Below are 21,091 nucleotides of genomic sequence, written 5' to 3' on the forward strand. Positions count from 1 at the left end.
TTACAACAACATTGAGACCAATCCACATCCACAAACTTATTTAAAATAACAAAAAAGCATCAAATGGCATCAGTCCCCTGAGCGCAGAGTGACGTCACTGCGGAGGACGGTGGTGACGTCGGCAGTGGGAAGGAAGCGGATGCATCATCCAGCTGTGGGGCTGGGGGGGTAATTAGGGTTACTGCAGGATAATTTGGAGCTGGCTTCTTTGGGAATGTCGGGATTTCACTCGTGTTAAAGTGGGGGGGAAAAACAAGAACTGATGCTGGAGAAACAAAAAATGAAACTTTGAGGAAACGCTGTTAAGGAGTGGAGGAGTGGGGGGGGTGTAGCCTGTGGTAATAGGCTGTGAGGGAAAGTGGGAGTGGGGAGGGGGGGAGAGACGCGCACAGTGATGCTGCGCGCTGTCTTCTCTCTAAATGAGGATTGTCTTTCCCCAGTTGGAACAGCGGCAGGGTTTCTCCACCCTTCCAGAGAGGATCTGGGTTTTACTCAAGAAACAGCGGGGCGTCCGTGGGATCTTCTCCATCATCATCTTCCTCCTCCTCTGAGCTGGGGTCTGCGGCTGCTCCTGCAGCTCCATCATCCACAGCAGGAGAGCGTCTAACCACCGGGGCATTTGCGCTACGACATGTATGAGTGAATTCATGCGGTGACACGAGAAGAGGAATGGAGCTGCTGTCAATGCATTCCTGCAGACGCACCGACGGTCATACGCTGCAGACTGTCTTTTAGAGAGAGGTGGAGGGGGGGGATCTTCATACGCAGCAGCCCATCCAACACATTGGCTTTTTTATTCCAGCTAGAAGCGATCAGTGTCGCCTTTCATTCCAGCCACAACAATGGGGTAAGTGGGAATGATTTAACCTTGCAAGCTGAGTTAATTTACTTAAAAAAGAATAGCCTTGACATGAAGACCTTTAATGGATTGGTCGTTCATGTGCAAAAAATGAAATTTCAGCATATTTTAGAGTGAGCTTTATGTGGATTTATGTGGATCTTTCAGAAGTGTGGCATCACTTTGAGGCCTTGGTCTGCTGAATAAAAATAAAAAATGTTTTTCAAATAGCAAAAATAATAATAAAAACAGGATATATGGTTCATTATGTTCATTTAAAATATACTTAAGTAAATTAAATGTCAGGGCAACAATTCAATATCAGACTTGCTTGCCAACTTGTCTGACCCTGGACCAGTCCTCAGCTGGAGCTCCATAACAAAACAAACAAAAAAATAGTGTCAGTCTTTTATTTTCTGACTCTGCAAAAAATAGTTATAGCAGCATCTTCATCACACTGATCCATGTTCATATATAAATAAAAAGCAACTAAATAAAGGCAGCACCCCGATGAATTACCCCTATGGAGGATTTTATATGATACAATATTAAATAATGACACAATACAAACTACTACAGCTTAAGTGTATAATTGGGTCAATGACATCACAAGAGGTGATGTAGCAGTTCTGTACAAAATCCTTTTGGGACTTAGAATGTTTGATGATGAAATGTAGCTCCAAGATCAGGTCATTTTTTATCACCATGTTGCAAGTTCAGGGAAATGATCCTTGAGGATCTTTGATCATGAAGTCTGGTCTTATTCCAGTCTGGCCTTAAATCTCCTCACAAACACATTTCCATGTGTTTCACAGTTGGAAGACTAACATATAGCTCAAACGATTTGCTGCAGCATAAACGAATAAAAGGAAACACATCTGAAGGTGGAAGCTGTTTGAGGAAAGTGAAAATAAAATGATAAAATACAAACTGACCCTCTTAAAAATACTCCAATGTGTTGCCTTGTGCCTTATGAGATGTCATCAGAGACATGTGCTAATGAAAGTTTGTGTTTGAGAGGTTAAATATTAACTTAAATAAAAAGCAATGACTTACATTTGCTTCCTTAATTCTATATAGCTGCTTGAAAACAAATATAACGCACAATCATTTTTACACAGTTATGTAACTGAGCACCAATCTATAAACCAGCAACACTTTCTCCATTATATTCTCATTCAGAGATGGTTTGGAGATGAGCTGTACATCCTGTTCCTTATTCTGCTGGTTGGTGAAGAAGAGCATAATGTCAGCAGCGGAGGAATGTCAGATGAAGCTCTAGAGCTGCACTCTGTGCTGACAGAAAGCCGCTTTCTGTCTCTATGGCAGCACAAGCGGCCGCTGCACACCCCCAACCACAGGCACCCATAAGTGAATCAGCCTTAAGCCTCACACACAGGGAGCGCAGAGAGTGATGCTCATTTGCATGTCCCCCTAACCCTGAGCTCAGCGGTCCGTTTCCTCCACTCAGCCTGCCATTCATTAACAGCTGTCTCTTGCACTTCATTGTGATTAATTACACAGCAGGAGGTTAATAATAATGTGGCACACTCACAGTGCAATTTCTAGAAGTCAGCCAAAACTCCTGCATTAACTATTTAGTCACCCACTCTCCTCCTACAGTGTGGGCAGCCCAGCGTTCAGCCATGTCCCACTCAGCTTCAGCTCTCCACTGGTTCCTGCCATGCTGGTGACTAACTGTTATGCAACAGATTCAATGACTCAATTGATCCACAGTGGACTTTATTGTTAACTGTAATCCAAAGCTTCCCGCTGCTGCCAGTTTGTGTGTTTAGGTCTTCTGTGACTTATAAAAGCATTATTACCACTTCAGCTTTTCTGGATTTTACTTGTTCCACCACAAACTTCAAAATTTTTTAACCTCCCCTTGTTAAATAAATCCCAATGGTGCGTTCCTGAGAAGACAAGATGTGGAAGTTTGCTTGCAAACTTCAGCAAAGGCACTGTGTATATGCACAGGGGCAGATTAGATTAGCTGGCATAAAGCTGCAGCTCTGTTGCCTGGCAGCCTGACTGGTAATAATGGCAGATAGAGTCATATTTCACTTCCAGACTCGCGGCTCAATACGAAGCCTGTTGGAGCTCTGATAATAGCAGAGAGGAACACTGTGGTGCTGGACATACGGAGGTGATCCCTATCAACACTTCCGTTTGCAAATGCAATCAGAGCACGGTGACGTAATCCAACTATTCCCTACAAATGTAGCAACAAACAGCCTCCCATCAAAATCTGCTTAATTAATACAAGGGAAATCTATAAAAAATAACTTAAATGAAGATTTTAGTAATTTTTTTTCAAAATCTTTAGGCAAAGAGGTGCAGGAGCACATCAAGAGCAGAGCACATTCAGGTAGAAGAAAAGTGCAGCATTCTGAGGGATAATATGATACAGGTGTGTGCAGGCACTACCTGCTGCATCCCAGGAGCCGCACATGAAAACTTATGAAAGTTGGAAAGTTCATGGCTGTCTTGTTGCGTGTTTATTTTGTTGGCTAACTGTTGGCATAAATAATTTAGATGCAAAGTAAAAATGTAAGCCATATTAAGGTGTATGACAGGAATCAGTTTAAACAATATGTTTAAAATGACAATACATGTTTAAACAAAGACCTTTCCAGAACTTGGCAGCTCCTAAGGAAAGTTATGCCTCCTCTTGTTCTTTTGCAACAACACATGCAGTCAATATTAAACCATATAACCAATGATGGAAACAATGATGCACTTCCTTACATCATCAGCAAAAATAGCTCTTTTATTTTTCACAACTCCAGACTGCAGATAATTGAACTCAACTAAAGAGAAGAAAACTTAAACCAAGGTCAGAGGCCTGACATTGGTTTGTGTTTGGATAATAGGAAAAACAAAAACACACCAAAAAAACCTTTCCTTTAGTATTTACTGTGAAAGCATGGGTAATGCATTATTTCTGATATTATCTCAATTTGTGGAAAAACTTGGTGAGCATAAATTAAAAGATCGAAACAGTGAGACAGATGCAAAATAATTAACCCTTGATATTTAGGTGGTTGCTATTTCTTTTAACCATTACGTGTGTATTTAGGCTTTAAAGAGGCATACTTGGTCATTTTATGCCTATTTATATGGTTTGATCAGGACCCGTTTGTTTGGGAATCACACTCAAACAATTTATCAGTCCCAAAGGGAAAATTGATACAGATAGATTAATAAAATGAATATTCTGTAAACTGCCCATAGTACACGATAAACAACATTTCTTTACTCAAATCGACCAGCAGGAGGTCTGGTTTGATCAGAGGTCAGAATCTCTTACAGCATCAGAGATCAAAACCCCAGTGAGTGTTTATAGGGCACTGTGATTAAAATAAAAAAAAGAATAAAAGAGTAACTTGGAATGTGAAATGTAAGCATTTCTATGATAATATATGTCCATAATTAATAAAAATTATTAACTTTAAATAAAAATAATTTTTAAGGAAATGGGGTGTAAATCACGGTGGTAATTATTGACTTTATACCTAGATGTAATTCAGTTTTACAGATATTTACAAATCAAAATATACTCCGCTAAAGATCTAAAATGATCTCTGGGATAGCTTGATTTTTTTGCTTTTTCAGTAATATAATATCACACCAGAATATTTAAAATAAAAAAAAAACAACCTAGTTTACTATTCTCAGCGAGTAAAGAGCAGCCCACATTAGGAAAGCATTATGAAAACATCTCATGTAAAAAGTTGCTAAAACTTTATATAAGTTCAATTGAAGCATTTCATTTTGCTTTCTCTGTCATTGATTAGGTTGTCTTTCAACCTTTAACTAGTTATCTATAATTTCCTCTGACTCCAGGTCCTGCTAGCCTCTCTTTAAAATTATAAAGACTAGAAAACCTGGTACCCAAACCAGACAGGTGAATGTTGGTCCTCATAATCCAGGAAACTGCCGCTAGAGAATAAGACACCTTTCCTTTTTCATATCTACCGTCAAAGAACAAGAACTGAAACCTTGATAACAGCTGGAAATGTGATCGATAAGATGAACCATGAATCAGAGTTTCTCTTATCGATAAGGAGGGAGTTTAGGGAGGTAAATATGACCCTCCTCACTTAACTTCTGTTGTGAATGTAATAATAATTGAACTTTATTGATCTCACATTGGAGAAATTTACCTCTACATTTAACCCATCCCCTTGGGGAGCAGACGGCTGCCATAGTGTGGCCCCCGGGGAGCAGTGTGGGCTCAAGGATCTTGCTCAGAGACGCAGAGTGGCAGTCTGTGGGAGTGGGGCTTGAACTCAGAACTCCAAGCTCTATGCCCTAACCACTAGGCCGCTACTCCCCCCCATGTGTGAATGTTAAATCATCCTTAAAAGGAAAGGTTGACATTACGGTTTTTTAGACATCTGTAGACGAGTCGATCATTATGGACGACATGAAGCATTAGTTCTGATAACCTTCTTTAAACACTTCCATTGCATTTCCCCAAAGTTCCCATTTCTTTCATCACTTGGAGGAGTAGTTAAAAAAAACTTCCCACTGCCTTCATCCTCTTCTTCTTCTCCCAGGAGATGGGAGGATTCTTCATCACTCCAGCTTCTTCTTCATTCATCACCTCCTCCACATTTCCCTCATCTCTCTCTCTTTTCTCTTTTCACATCATCTATCTTTTCTGCCTTTATCACTCCCCCCTCCTCCGACCTCCTCTCTCAGCTGCCCTCCTGTCGTTGGATGTACTCGCCAAACACCTCCTTCTTCTGCTCTGCCTCTCTTTTTTTTTCTCACTCATGCTTTTCTTCTGTTATTGGAGGGAGAGGTGCACTTTCTCTGACCGGGCAATCTCTCCTCTTTCATGTGCTACTGAACCTGAAATTACTCTAGTAGCAACTGCTAAAAAAATACAAGTTCAACACCATGGGCTGACCCCCATGTAGCTGAATCATAAGAGGCCCTCTGCAGTTTTGATTTGATGACAGGCATGTTTTTTTGAGTTTTTAAGGAAATGAAAAAAGGTCTCATTATCCAGTCCATCATTTGTTTCCCTCTCTTTTCAAACTTGTGTTGTGGGAGTAATTATTGCTTCTTTGACAGCTGGTGGGTGGCGTTTTGAAACAAAACTCTTTGGCTCAGGCAAGAAAACGGAGAACAACACTGCTACGTTTGGACCAATTTGCCTTGCTCCATCAGAATTATGCAATCAGATAAAACATAAAAAAAGAAGAGGAAATAAAGAGAGAGAGAAAAAAATGCCGGCAGTTGTCAAGCGGCTATATAGCAGGGATCATACGAACAAGCCGTGCTTTAGCGTGATGGGGAGGGAGAAGTGAAATGACTCACAGTACTGCCACTAACACTGCTGTCGATGATTATGATAATTCGTGCGCAGCACTCCACAAGCAGCTTTGTGGAGCGGCATTAATCATCCCAGATTCACTCTCTGACTCGCTACTCTCCCATTTCCAATCATCCTCTTTGTCTCCCTGTCCAACACACCTCTCTGTCTCCCTGTCTTCATCCGCCCCGTCCCCTCTGCTCTCCCTGTCTTGGCTAATCACACACAGGCGGGAAGCTGCTGTTGAATTTTAATATTCATTTATATGGCCAGCCTTTGATGCCCCCTCCCCATCATCCCCACAGTGCGGTGTAAGCACTTCTCTATCTCGTTCTCTGCCAGCGCTGCCAGCCCAGAATATCTCCCTCAGCACCCTGTGCTCTGAGTTTGTGTAGTGACTGTAGATATTACCCTCCAAGGAAGCCACAACAATGCAGCAATACAAGAGGAAACAAAGTATAATGGGTGGTTAGATGAAGAGATGGTCAGGACATCATTTTTTTTTATTACAGTCCATAATAATTGCCATGAAAAGGTCAGTTAGGAATTAATGCATCCAACTAAAAATAAGAAATGTTTAAACAGGCAAACATCTATAGATGTTTAATACCAGTATGTGATGTCATACAGTGCCTTGTTAAAGTTTTTAAACCAGCTGTTTCTAAACTTTGCCATATCACAGTATGACCACTGCAGAGTTTTTCACTGGCATTTCAGATCATAGACTTAAATAAAATAGGTGCATATATGATTTAGTTTTGAAAATCTGAGAAGTGTGGTTTGCATTTGGATTCCGCCCCCCTTTTTACTTTATACTGAATTATTTAGGTGTCTCTACCAGCTATTTATTTATTTCTATTGGCAAAATAGCTGTGCTGTAGCCAGACTGGATAAAGAGGGAACAAAAGTGTTACAGTTCACCACAGACTCTGAGCTTAAGTTTCGGACATGAATTGTGGTTTTTTTGGACCTGAAGGAAAACTTGAGGTTGCAGGACACTGATCATTCGGAGTCTAACACTCTTGATCTTGCATTGTAGCCCTGGCCTAATGACGTTGTAGTCCTGCTGGAAGGTCAACCTCCAACCCTGTCTGTTTCATCCTACAACAGGTTTTCCTATAGGATTGCTACTAAAGAAAAACCTTTGCACATCCTGCACATCGTTTCTAACACTACCATGTTTCACTTAAAGAGATGTGCAGTCGTAGCTTACCTAACATTTTGCACATAAGCCCAGAGGTGTCAAACTCATTTTCATATCATGTCACTTCAGCATTCTCTAGTCCCTATGCAGCTGTATAAATGAAACATTTGATTTAAAAATTAAATTTACTAAGAAAAAACTGCTCTTGTATTGAAATCTTACTTTTAAAGTTAAAGAACATTTGAATCTCTTTTATGATATATTCTGTCACTGATTACTGAGGCTATCTTGGTACTGCCCAAAGGTCTTGGTTGTGCTACATTTTATTTAGAGATATCACAATAAATGCATGGCACACTTTTCAGATTTTTCTTTATAAAAAAAAAACATTTTTTTGTCTCTTTCATTCCGTGCAACAATTATACAATGATTTGGGTTATTTAAAATCCCTTTAAAATGTATTTTGTGTTTGCAGATTGCGGTAATGTTCAAGAGGTGTAAACAGTTTAGCAGGGCACTGTAATTTATACTTGTTTATGCATGATGTGTATGAGTCCATGTAGAAACTGCAGCTCCATGGGGTGTGTCTACTGTAGTTAACATTGGCCGACAGTCTATATTTAGACTGACACCCTCTATGTTCCCGTGTGCGACCCTCACTTAGAGCTGCAGGCATTCCCATATCTGAGCACAGAGACGGCGCTGCCTCACATAGAGAGACACAGACAGACAGCAATAGTCTCTGCTGCCTTTACAGTGCAGGTTCTCTAAAAGCAAAAGCATGAGAAAGAGTATGAGGCCAGGGTGGGATTCAGAAGTTAACCTAGTTTGAGTTTGGACCCAAGCAATGAGAACAGGGAACGCTTTCTGAAGTGTAACAATGGAGGAGGGCGAGTTGGTGATCAGCCTCCCAGGGCGATCCAATTCCCCCTTAGGCAGCAGGGGTTCTGGTGCCGGAGGTGGGTTCGGCGAGACGCTGGTGCTGAAGCACAAAGAGGTTCACCACTTCTTCTTTGTCCCCTTCAGGGAGCAGCCCATCTACAGTACGAGGGCCCACGTCTTCCAGATCGACCCCAACACCAAGAAGAACTGGCTGCCCGCAAGCAAGCACGCCGTCACTGTGTCCTACTTCTATGACAGCACGCGTAATGTCTACCGGATCATCAGCCTGGACGGAACCAAGGTGGGCCAACACACCTCAGAGCATTACCAGATACTGTTACTGTAAAAACATGTAGCCTACTCCTGGGTTGATGTCTGGTGTAAACTTCTCACCAGATGCATTTTATTGACTCTGCAATAAACACGAATGCTTAGACACATCATAAACAAGATCTGATTTGCAGGAAGTTCCAGAACCAGCAGGTTCATAGTGGGGTTAATTTCACCTCTGTTTGTCTGGACTTTAAATCATCTGATTAATGGAATTGAGGACCTCGTTCCTGAGCAGGATGTAATTGAGATAGCTGAGTTTTACTGGAGGAAAATGAAGAAGAGGATGAAGAAATCCCCATGTAGCCAGGTGGACTGCTTTGTCATAACATTTGATTAGGTCATTTCAAACCAGTGACCAAAAAAGGGCCCTGTTTTTATTTTTATTTTTCTTAACACATAAAGGCACTTTGTGTGTAAATTCGAGCAGATTTTTAGGGTTTGTCTCAATGTTGCATTTTCTTAATTTGTTTTATTTCCAATGATCCTTTGAGACATTTTCCAAAGTTTAATTTGTTTTTCAATTCTGTTGTATTGTTTCCTCCATCTCTGCCTCACATGATTTTGTTTTCTCTGATTTTGTAGCTGTGTTTGGACACTAAAGCTTAACTAGTATTACATGTCAGTGAGAGAATATTGGATCTTGAGCCGTGTGAAAAACACCTTCGTTCGCTGCTATCTGATTCAAACCTCTTTCTTGATGCCAACAGGAATGCCAACTATTACACAACGCTGCCAGTAAGCCAGACAATGCTGGTTTTTATTGGTACTATTCTGTTAAGGCAGGATAATTATCTTAGAAGTAGATGTAATCCACATTTTCTGGATCAAACTGAGGGGGGAAAGCTGAAAATAGGCTTTATGTTTCTGGGTAAACTAAATAAAACTTCAGTTTGATGGATCTTGTTTCTGTTGAATAAAAAAATCATTACAAGTCATTAAGGATTTATCCTTTTGATCATTATCCTTATTAATTTTTTTTCTTTAATTTCTACTATTTTTTGTCAGTTTCTTTGTAAATTGAACTTGATCGCTTAATAAATGAATAATTGTAAAAAAAAAAAAAAAAATTTAAAAAAAGGGCTTTTATATGGAATGTTTACAGGAAAAGATGTCTGTAAAATTAAAATGATAAAATAGATTTATGCACTGAATAATATGTTGCATCATTCAGTCTGGGTTTGATATATATCAGCGTTTTTATTCATACCTGATCTTTTAAATTCCCCTTTTAAAACACGCTATACTGGACACATAACAAGCCACTAGTGGACATGCAAAGCACTTTGTTTTTTTACAGAATAATTATCTGATGTTAAAATGTTTTCTCATTTTTTTGACTCTGTCAAACATTATTTGTGCCATTAGTGGCTTCAAGCTGGAAATACTTCCTCTCTCAAATCATCAGCTTAAAAAATGACAGAAAATTATAGGCTGTCTATCACGGCTGCCATATTGAAAGGCTTTATTTAGCAGCAACTTTTATCTTCTAAATTTATGGTGTTGCTTAAAAACAGTCAAATTGCTATTCAAAGATGAGAGATATTCTGATGCCCACCATCTAAGCTTTAACATTTTATAGCCTAGAAACAAAAAATAATGGCTGAAAAGAAATCTTACAATCTAATGCTTGAAACAAAACTGTTTTGTTTTGACATATTTTAAACAACAATCAGTGTTATAAATAGTGGTTATAAATTACCTTAGAAAAAAATAAAAGTTTAATTTTTAAAATGAAACAAAACATTTTTGTCCCTTTACTTGACATTTCTAACAAAAATTCAGATATTTGTGATTCATACATGAGACTTTCAACGTCATGAGCTTATCAAAACCAGTCAGTTTCAGTTTATTTATTGCATTTTGCATTTTTACAAAGAATGCATAAAAGCTTTTAAGCAACACAACTCTTATGGGTTTAGAAGAAAAAACTAACTTTCCTTAAGAGCAAAGCTCCATAAATACTTGTATCAAACTATTCCTTTGGGGTGGTAGGGTGAAGCTTTAACGCCTGTGTGTTTTTACCTGTTGGCAAACTCTGATTGTGCTCATAAATCTATCGAACGGCAGTATATTTAAAACATTTAATGTGATGCAGGCTTTTCATTGCAGGCAATAATCAACAGCACCATCAGTCCGAACATGACGTTCACAAAGACGTCACAGAAGTTTGGCCAGTGGGCGGACAGTCGGGCAAACACTGTCTATGGACTGGGCTTCTCTACCGAGCATCATCTGTCCAAGGTACCACTGTTGAAAAACACATTTTGTTCACCTGTTATTTTAGTCCTTCTTTTTGCTGTTGTTGCACTTTTATGTTACACTCTGTAGAGGCAGTTTTCTGTATGCATCTGAGTTTATAGAAGATTTTGAAACACCATCAGCCAGCAGTATGCTTAAGGTTATCACAGGTGTTTCCTGCAAACTATATAATATACTTACAATCAATGGTATGAATATCAGCTGAGATGGTCCTTTCTACTGCTTGTAGTGTTATTAACTCATGGAGAAACATGTTGGAGGAAGCACCATGCTGCAAAAATGCTCTTCCTATGATTAAAAGTTAAGGGAACTGCTTATTGGCAAAGATACCAGTGAGAGAAAACAAATCTGGAAATAGCATCAAGACTCTAACTATGTTTAATATAAGGCTTATAGAAAAGAATTAGTTGGTAAATGCTTATGTTATTAAATGTGAATAACTCTGTTTGAGCAAGTCGAGATTAGTTAATCCTGAAGGTTAAAGCTTAAGTCCAAGATGACCCAAGACTAAAGTGAATATACCATCTTAAAAGTATTTCAATCTCTAAAAGGTCATAAGCGTTTATGCAAAAGAAATGTTATAAAGCAATATATTTTTATTGTGTTTAGATTAGCTGGTTAATTCTACAAGAGCAGATCGTTATTTAACGAGAAATAGGCTGCGTCCGAATGTCCGCCCTAATCGCTATATAGGGCACTATATAGAGATGATGCATTTTAAATGGGCGTCCGAACATCTAGTGGCTGAAAAAGTAGTGGACCTCGGAATTTCCCACAATGCACCTTGAAAGGTAGTGATCATCAATGGTCACTCGACGAGTAGATATGTACCGGAATGTTTTGTGAGAGCTCTCCTCGCTATGCATCATGGGATTTGTTTTCACAGAGGCCCGCTGTTGCTAACGGACTATGGTTCACTATAAAGTCCACTATAGAGTCCCCACTCTATATAGTTATTGAGATATTTAGGGGTTAGGGTGGACTACCGACACAGCAATAAAGTTTGGAGGCAGGGTGCCAGCAATGACCTCCCCATGGGAAAAAAATAAACTGAAAATGTGAATGTAACTTTCCTTATTCAAAGTAAGTGAACATGATTAAACTTTAAATGTCATTTCTATCATGATAATTTTTTCTTTTTTATAAATATACTTTAAATCAGTGAAACTCTGACTGGAATTGCTTATATGTTCCATTTTTGGTATCTGTTTCACTCAGGAGGAAAAGTGAGGGAGCGCTCTCATAGACAGAAATATTAGAAAATGAATTTTTAAATTAACCCTGATAGAATCAATATTTATGTAATTAAAAATCAAACATAAAATTGAAAATGAATTCCTTTGTTTTAAAAGTCAGTGTTATCATATTGAGTCTATTTTCATTTTAGTTTGATAATTCTGTTTCTCTGTGTCAACAAACCTGGTCATTTAGCCACACAGTAATGAAACCCAATTCACGAATTGATAGTTAATGTTAGGTTTAATTTACTTTATGGCATTTTAAGCAGCAGCAGGGTAGCATACATGAGCTCACTAGATATCATAACCATGTCAAATGATCAGTTATAAGAAATGTCATGTAAAAGAAAAAGAAAGAGATGTGGTTGTACTAACTGTCCAGCTACAGTAGCTAAAAACGCAGTGTTCTGCTGGCGTTACGTCGCTCCGTGTTTCTCCATTATACGCTTTCCATGGTGAATGGATGAACATCTACCATGCTTATTTACCCTGCAGTGTTTCAGCTCAAAATCTGGTTAAAAAAATCATTTTAACTTAATGTCACATGTCAGTCTGAGTTTTCTAACTAAAGTTAACTAAAATATGAGGTTTTAAAACCAGTAAATTCAGTTTCAGTTTACTTAAATACATTTTGAATTTTTTGAAGTTTCCACCCATACACTCTTTCCTGTCCTTGATTCTGGCTGTTTATCAGCTGCAGTTTAATTAAACAATAAATATGTTATATGGCCTAAATGGTCACTGAAATATAAATTATGTGAAACTTTTAATAATAAAGCTATTTTAAGATAGTGGATCTTCCCTTTGGTCTTTAGCTTAAACCAGTGCCAACTAATCTGGATTTGTATTAAACATAGACATGATGGTTTTCTACAGTAGTTATAAGTTTAACACCTTCTTTAAACAAAAAATTTATTGATAAAAGAGAACCCCAATACTTATTTATCAGGTTATTCATTAGTTTTATTACTGTGCATGTGTTTATGTATTTTAACTTTTCCTTTGCAGAGCTTTCCAAAGCAAAAAATGAATTGTCAATTTGGAAATTGTCAAAAGTCAATTGTTCTTAAAATAAGTAAATTTTTTCTTGAATTGAGCAGGTACCTGAGATGCTTGGCCAATGGAATGAGACAGTTTACATTTAAAATAAGAAATAAAAACAACTGTAGAAGTGCATAATATCTAATTATCTTAAAGGTAAAAATACTCAGAAACAGATCCTCTTTTTGTCTGCACAAATTAAAGATAAATACTTTTATTTTAACAATTATTGTGCAGTGTGAGATCTGTTTTTACAAATGCAAAGTGCTTTATATATAAAATGCATTATTATTATTATTTTAACAAAACTCGGTTTAAACTAGATATTGAACTACACCCTTAAATATTTTTTCTTTGATTTTTATTTTATGTTATTTTAATAAAGGACTTGGAAATAACTGAAGATGCCATACATAGCAGGTTCCTGCTTGCTGTCCTGAGCTCAGAAGAAACTGTTATGTAATTATTGAGTGCAGAGAAAACCATCTTCAAAAAGAAAGCTATTAAATCTCAATGTGACCTTGTAAATAAATGATGTGTTCTCAGGTGTTTTTTATTATCTGTTATATTACGATAAAAATAACTTACTTTTTTCGTTCTTAAAGTGAAATTGTAAGCATAGTTACACACATCAAAGAAAAGTAGAAAATAAATGTCTTTAATCTGTGAACTTGTCCGGATACTGACAAAAGTAATCAATACAGAATTACCTGGAATTTGTCTGAGAGGGTCAGTAGGCAGGCTGGCAGCCTGTTAGAAAGCATTTACTCTGAATCAAAGTTTTAAGAAGCAGCTTTAGTTCTCAGATGTCTGCAGAAAAACGCCTCAGAAGCACTTAGATCTGCATTTAGATCATGTAGAACAACTCTTATGTTGCATCGAAGTGAAATGATATCAGGTTTTTCTTTTTGTAACTGGGCTAATGGCCGACGCAGGAACGGCTTCAGTGGAGTCTTCAATTTGATTTTCTTCTCACCACCAGAGGTGTCAAGTAACAAAGTACAAATACTTCATTACCTTACTTAAGTAGAAATTTTGGCTATTTATACTTTACTGGAGTAATTGTTTTTTAGACCACTTTTTACTTCTATTCCTTACTTTTTCTTTGTTATGGCCTGTTGGTAATAAAAAAAAAAAAAACAAAACAAAAAAAAAAACATGAAAATAATTGATTTCATCCAGACGATACATTTCTTTGTGGTTGGAATATGTTCTGTACCAACTTGTTGTTCACCACATACCAAAATAAATACTTGTAAACAGTAAATAGTCAAGGTGATGCAAAGTTAAATTTAGCACTGTTACCATTAGTTAGAAAAATAAGAAAATGAAGTATAAGGAAGTTATCATCCAGAATTGTAGAAAAGTGTTCCTTTAATAGGGGAGTGCAGTTACCATAAGGTTTAAGGTATCCGTCCTTAACACCTTTTCCTGCTTTACTTTTGCTTTTTTATTTCAAGAACTTTAAAAATTTTACTTTTACACTTTTACATGAGTTAAAAACTAAAGTTGATACTCTAACTTCCACAAAAGTGATTTATACTTCTACTTGAGTAATAAACATGAATGCTTTTGACACCTCTGCTCAGCACCCAACTTGCTGGTCTAATGTGTACTTAATCACTGTGGAAGCAGTGTGAGATTAAACTTTTTGTCTTTTTGCACAGTGTGTTTTTTGGGTGTTTTGGGGGTAGCAAGCCACCTAACTGAGGTCAGGTCTTTGGGTCAGGTGGTGTGTGAAGACAAATAAAACCCCTGAGAGATCAACATTAATCAGCCTACTGCATAAAATCTCAAAGGCAGACTAAGGGATCACTGCAGGAATAATGGATGGCTGTGGATATTGGTTCAGCTTTGATTATTACTGGAAGCAGCTTTTCCGTATCCTCTAAATCTGACCTATTAGATGCCGCTGACCCCCCCTCTTCCTATGCACAGCTTTACTGATCAGATTAAACCAGAGTGCAGGTTTTATAGCCCACTCTAATGGCTGTCTGGTTTGTTTAGTTTGCAGAGAAGTTTGCAGAGTACAAAGAAGCAGCACGGCTTGCTAAGGAGAAGAGCCAGGAGAAGATGGAGATGGCCACGTCTCCTTCTCAAGTAAGTTCGGCACATGCTATTCACCAGGCACCCTCCCAGCTCATTTCAGCCAATGTAAATAATGCTTGATGGATAATTCAGACGGGTGAACTCGGAAACCAAGACTTCTGAAATAAACTATTGTACAAAGTATTGGTTAAAAAAAAGGCTTACTCAATTTAGATAAAAGCAATAATATTGTTTCTAAAACACAATTCAGCTACAAGCCCTGCTCTTCACAGCTGTTTGTACTGTGTCTTGAAAAGTCTGGAATTTGATTTGATAATTTTCCATTTTCTGGATACTGTAAGTTTAGAAACCTTAAAAATGCACATTGTAAATTTGAATCAACATACTCTTAATTCCTTCATTTAAAAGAGGAAGATCTGAATTTCTGAAAATCTGCATGTTTCATGTTTGGTTTCTTTTTTAGGTGGTTTCCCCTCTTTTTTTTTTTCTTCTTTGGGTTCAAACATCATATCTTACATTTTTTTACCAGTTTATACTTTCTCAAAGCCAATAAAAACTGCCTGATCACTAATTTTTCTACCTTCTAGATGTTTTTACTTTCTTTAGTTAACCCTAGACCTGGATTTAGATTCAACATAAGACATTTCTATTTTGGAAATTAAATAATCCTTTTCTATAGAGCAGAGCTTGAAGTTAGCCAGTTTGTTGTTTTCTCCCAAATGGGGGAATACTTCACACTCAAAAGGCTCTAATCAAACAAAATCCTATGGAATAAAATTCCAGTAAACACATCAAAGAAACAACATTTTAAAGTAAACTAGAGCTCCCTTTAATAATTATAGTTGGGAATGTAACCTGTGTTTATTTTGTCTCAGACGTAGAAGATGGCTTTGGCTTAGCTTGTTTAATTCACTAATAAAACATATTAGGGTTTTAACTTGTGTTGGTAAGTTGGTGGTATGAGGTGATAACTTATTTCTCTCCACATTTCTTATTCGAACAGTTTGAAAAACATTTACCTCTGTTAAACTCATTAAAGTTATGCGGTACAATGTGTGCTACTGGTTTAAACATCCATCATTGTTTTTGCTCTATGTGCTCAGAGACCCTATTGGAGAATTAACCCGGGGTCACCTTTAACTTTAGGGGCCATTCTTGTTTTATTTCCTTCTGCAAACCCAGAAAGTCAAGCATTTGATTGTGAATCGGAGCACTTTTAAGTTTTTCTGGAGGGGAAATTGAATCCACTACTGCATTAAGTATGAAGGATAAATAGTTACCTTTTTTGTCTTATTTTGAAATGATAATTTCTTATGCAGGTTTTTCACAATGAAAGCAGAAATATGATGTCAAGCCTTCCCGAAAAGATGAAAAGATAACATTTTAAGTATAAATCTGCATAGCTTATGAAAATATATTAAATGAGGAAGTAGTTTATACTTAATTCAATAAGTTCATCATTTACTTTAGATTTTATTATACAACAGTTATTGATCACCTCTCTGCATAATAACCTAAAGCTTTAAAAGCAATGCTGGGGATTAAGTCTACTTACACTGAAGAACAGACTACTTTATATAAGACGTTAGTCTATGTAGGAAGTACAGCAACAACACACTTAAGGGGATGTTCAGCCGTGTATGTAAGAGAAAATTAACTTGTTTCAGGACGAGGGAATCCCCAGAGAAATCTGAGGTTTAATCTAAAGGCCATTACCCGGCTTCATATCCTCATCTCTTCAATATGGAGCCAGGGTTGAAAGTCCCACGCTGTGGTGCAGTCTCTGCTCCCCGCATGTCTTTTAATGAGGCAAAGAGGACAGCTTCGCTCTCACCAGGAACTGAGAGCTGCATGTGCCACACGACACGGCAGTGTTGAAAGTCAGAGACAGGCCATAACTGTGAAGCCTGCAGAACTGCTGATCCAAGCCTGCAGAGGTCTGTTTAAGCTTCTCCATCATAGGGAGTCAGAGCTTCACCCACGGGCCAGCTGGCATTCCCATCATCTTCTTTTCTCCTCTCTGAATCAACTTAAAGCTAACAGAGACATTATTCCAATAAAACAAGAGGAGACTCTGACCCAAACCCATGCTGGCCACAACAGGCTCAGCCCCAGTGGAAACACATCATAAACCCATATTTTATTAAATGTTAATGAACTTGGAGCGCAGAATGTAAAACCCGCCATAATCTGCCTCTTATCTCTCTCTGCCTTCTTGGCCATCAGAGGCGTTTGGTTCTGTGTCATTGTGTTGCTGTATTGAGCTCCAGCCCAGAGACCTAATGGCTTTGTTTTATGTGAGTGCAGCAACTAAATGATTTGTCTCTCATATAAGTCTGTGCTTGTATGGGATATAAAGATAAGAATTAATCTGTACTTCTATAATTTCCCCGCGCTAAAGCAAGCTAGTATAATCACCCATGGGAATGAGGAATTGTTCAATAAGATGGGCAACATTTGTTGCACCAAATTTGTTGGAGCTTAAATGACTTTCTCAACGGCAACCCATCCAGTTCTGCCTTTTAACATCTTTGCTTACAGGTTTCCTATAGTGGTTGCTTCCAGTTAAGAGCAGGAATACATCAAGGTCAGTTTTAGATTGAAGCGAAAGGTCATGTTGCAATTGTGTCAGTGCAGTGAATCAGTTAAATGGTTACTATAAATGATGACAGCTTTACTGGATTCCTAGTGATGAGATATTAGTGCATTTAAATACTCTCCTTTTTAAAATTTTAATGATTATACAATATATACATTTAACTGATTTGGGTCGGAAGAATTTGGTGCTGAATGGGTGAAATACTCATGTTTGGATAAATGTCTATTATCAAGCTGCAAAGCAACCAAAAAAGAGCCTTCGACCAGATGCTAGATATTAGTTGTCGGTTTAAATTGAGTGGTTCCCTGGTTGCTTTGCTTCCCTAATCCTGAAACCAGTACCAACTGTTGACATCAGTGGGCTGTTAGAGCACCTATTAGTGTCACAGTTTGAATCTGACTGTTAATTTGTGATCAAGCAGAAGCTAATCCCAGCTATTTAGTTATCTCTGCTTTTTTAGTGGAGCATAAAAGATTCAGTTTCAGAGCTGGAACTTCTTTCTTACTCTATATCTTCTAAGTTTAAGACGAACTATAGCTTGCTGTTGTGGAAACTCACAATGGTATCTAGTAGCTTTTTTAAACACCCTTTTTTATAAGCTTTCAAGGTTAATTGGTTGTCCTTTAACATCCTAACCAATTAGGACAATTTGTGTCACATGGTTAATGAATAAAACATGCTGTTTCGTAATTTAATCGTAGATATCTGAAATGTGTATTTCAGATAGTCAGTAATTAATTCTAGATATCTTAAATTGACGTCTCCATACAAGTTAATGGTAAATCTGACGTCATTTTGACTTGTCAGAATGTAATTAGAGATATATCCCAAATAGGTATTTTGACTAGTCAAAATATAATTAGACATATCTTAAATCTCTAAAACGTCTAGTCATAAAACAATTTGAGATATCTTGAATGTAAAGGCGTTACAACCGAATTTATGTTAAAACGGCTTGCCACAACTGTTTCAACACCATTATACTCATTTACACAATGTATATCTGATTTTATATTTATTATTTCAAATTAGCATAAATGACTCATTCAAAGTTATCTAATTATTGTGTAAATTCATTAATGTTTTTTTGTTTCCCCATTCTATGATTATTTTTTTATTTTATTTTTGCTTTAGTTAGTTGGTCTTCTTTGAAACGAGTTAATCAGTTGGAAGGATAATATTCAATTCAGTACTTAATTTTTAGCTGTCTTAAAAAAACATTTCCTTAAAGCTAAAGGGTAATTTCTAAAAAATAGAAATTTTGTCCTTAAGATGCATTGTTGCCTAAATATGACAATATAAATGACGGGTTTTCTTGTTTTAACAAATTATTTCTTAGCACAAAGATGAAATCATGCAGTTATCGTTGCTGTCTTCATAGATTCATGCCGATAGTAATGTAAAACGTTCTCTTACCTGCAGGAGTCTCCGGCGGGTGAGCTGTCCTCCCCTCTGACCCCTTTGACTCCCCCCATGGAAAACATCAACGGCACGGATGAGATCTGTGACACCACCCCCAACTCAGAGAGCCGTCCGGAGCCAGCGCAGAGCGCTCTAGCTTTTGCACACAGGTATATCCCACATTGTTCACCGCCAAACGATTAACCCAGGATCACTTTAATTACTTCACCCAAGCAATGATGGATGTGAGTTTTTGCCTGCTTGTCTGTCATCTGCGGTACAGATGTGCAAGCTACTCTTCCCTCTCTGTCTCTCTTTGTGTCTGCGTTCACCTTTATATCCGTTCCTTGTGGGCACAGAAGAGTGAACTCCCTTTATTCACCGCTGCTTTCTCGTGTTTTTCCTCTTTAGGGAGCAGCTTAAGACTTGTCGGGTCTGCTCTTTCTGATAGTCCTGACTGCTGCGACACCGTGACTTCTCTAAACAAAAAAACACAACATTTTTAGATGTAATGTTTGGTTAAAATAAGAGCCTGGCTCCAGGTTTGCAGATGGGTGGGGGTTGTTTTTAAAAATGTGATGCACTGAATATTTACTAATTAGAAGGAATAATAAAATACTGAACATCCTGTGAGAAGCGATTGGAAAAAAAACTTTTTTTTTACTGGAATTAAAGCATTTAAAGTCTGTTCAATTGTTCAAACCAGCAAGACATGTAACATAGATTGTTACTCAGGACTGATGAACCAGTATCCACTTTTTTTTCTTTTCCACACTGAGCATGCTCTGTAGGAACCCTCATACATATTTCTAGTTTCAGAGGGTTGTAAATGTAGTATGTGCCCTTGAACCTGTTTCATATTTTATCTAGTTACAACAACAGGCTTCAATGTGTTTTATGAAGACTTTTTGTAGCAAACCATCACAATGTCAAGTGGAAGGAAAATTAGGTATGGTTTTTAAAGTTTTTCTGAATAAAAATGTCAAAAGTGTGGTGTGCAGTTTGTATTCCAGAACATTTAAAAAAACATTTGCTGCAATTGGACTATCTGCAGCTTAGAACATGTAGGGACTGAGATTTTCACCCATTTTATTTTGACAACAGGTTACCTAACTTCTTTAAGTCTTGCTGCCAATTATAAATTGTAGTTAGTCTTGCATGTTGAATTCTTTATCTAAACTGTTCCTTTATAGCTCTGGATGTATGTTTGGTGTTCCCATCCTGCTGGACTCTGCTTTAGTGTGCATTACTTTAAGCTCTAAATAAGTTGCAGCACTGCCCTGTTCAGTCACATCCATCTTTGCATTAACCTTAATTAGCTCCGTGTCCCTGCTGAAGTATCCTACAGTATAATAACAGGCATTTAGAGTGATGTGTTGTTGGTTTTCCACTAAACTTACCTTTTTCTTGTTAGCAAAAGGTTCAGATTTGGACTCATCTGACCAATGCACCGTTTTTTCAGATGTTCACTGTGTCGCTTACTTGACTTGTTACAAAAAAACAAACAAGAACTTTTTACACTCTTCTTACAACAACTTCTACCTTCTGGCAAACTTTCTTTTCGAAAGCCAGATTTGTGAATTGCAGAACTGAATGTGTTCCAATGAACAGCATCTCTGCAGCTCCTCCAGAGTTACAATAGGCCATCCTGTGCTCCCCTTATCAGGTCTCTTAGTTTAGTTGGATGACCGTTTATTGAAAAGTTTTGTAATCCTATGAAATAATTAATGCAGTGTCCTAATAAGGTGATCTCTGAAGAAAAATGTTGGCAGTTGAACTTTTTCAGGGGTATCTTATTGATTGTGCCAGCTGAAAACATTTGCATATAAAGGTTTTCAAGCTTTTAGTAGAAATAAGTTGTCAAATTTCCACTTCACATTTATGTGCCCGTCTTTTGTTGGTCTATAGCATTGATAATATTGATTCTAATGTGACAAACTGTGACAAAATGTCAAGGCGTAAGGCTGTGCATGCATAT

At 37.6% G+C, this 21,091-nt stretch overlaps 1 protein-coding gene across 2 annotated transcripts in view; it reads left to right on the forward strand.

The window, feature by feature from the left end:
* Positions 1-391: 391 nt before the first annotated feature.
* Positions 392-21,091, forward strand: part of LOC107098884 (homer protein homolog 1-like) — a 32,914-nt gene continuing 12,214 nt past the window's right edge. The window contains exons 1-5 of one of the 2 annotated variants that reach the window (XM_015396759.1): positions 392-847; positions 8,338-8,494; positions 10,636-10,767; positions 15,072-15,164; positions 19,135-19,283. In XM_015396759.1, the coding sequence (XP_015252245.1) occupies positions 843-847; positions 8,338-8,494; positions 10,636-10,767; positions 15,072-15,164; positions 19,135-19,283 (536 nt within the window). In that variant the 5' untranslated portion in view covers positions 392-842. Of the gene's footprint in view, positions 848-8,011; positions 8,495-10,635; positions 10,768-15,071; positions 15,165-19,134; positions 19,284-21,091 lie in introns of those variants that run through there. The other variant, XM_015396758.1, reaches the window with a different exon arrangement.

The sequence above is a fragment of the Cyprinodon variegatus genome, unplaced genomic scaffold (genome assembly GCF_000732505.1).
Source record: "Cyprinodon variegatus isolate N-32 unplaced genomic scaffold, C_variegatus-1.0 Scaffold818, whole genome shotgun sequence".
NCBI classification, from domain to species: domain Eukaryota; kingdom Metazoa; phylum Chordata; class Actinopteri; order Cyprinodontiformes; family Cyprinodontidae; genus Cyprinodon; species Cyprinodon variegatus.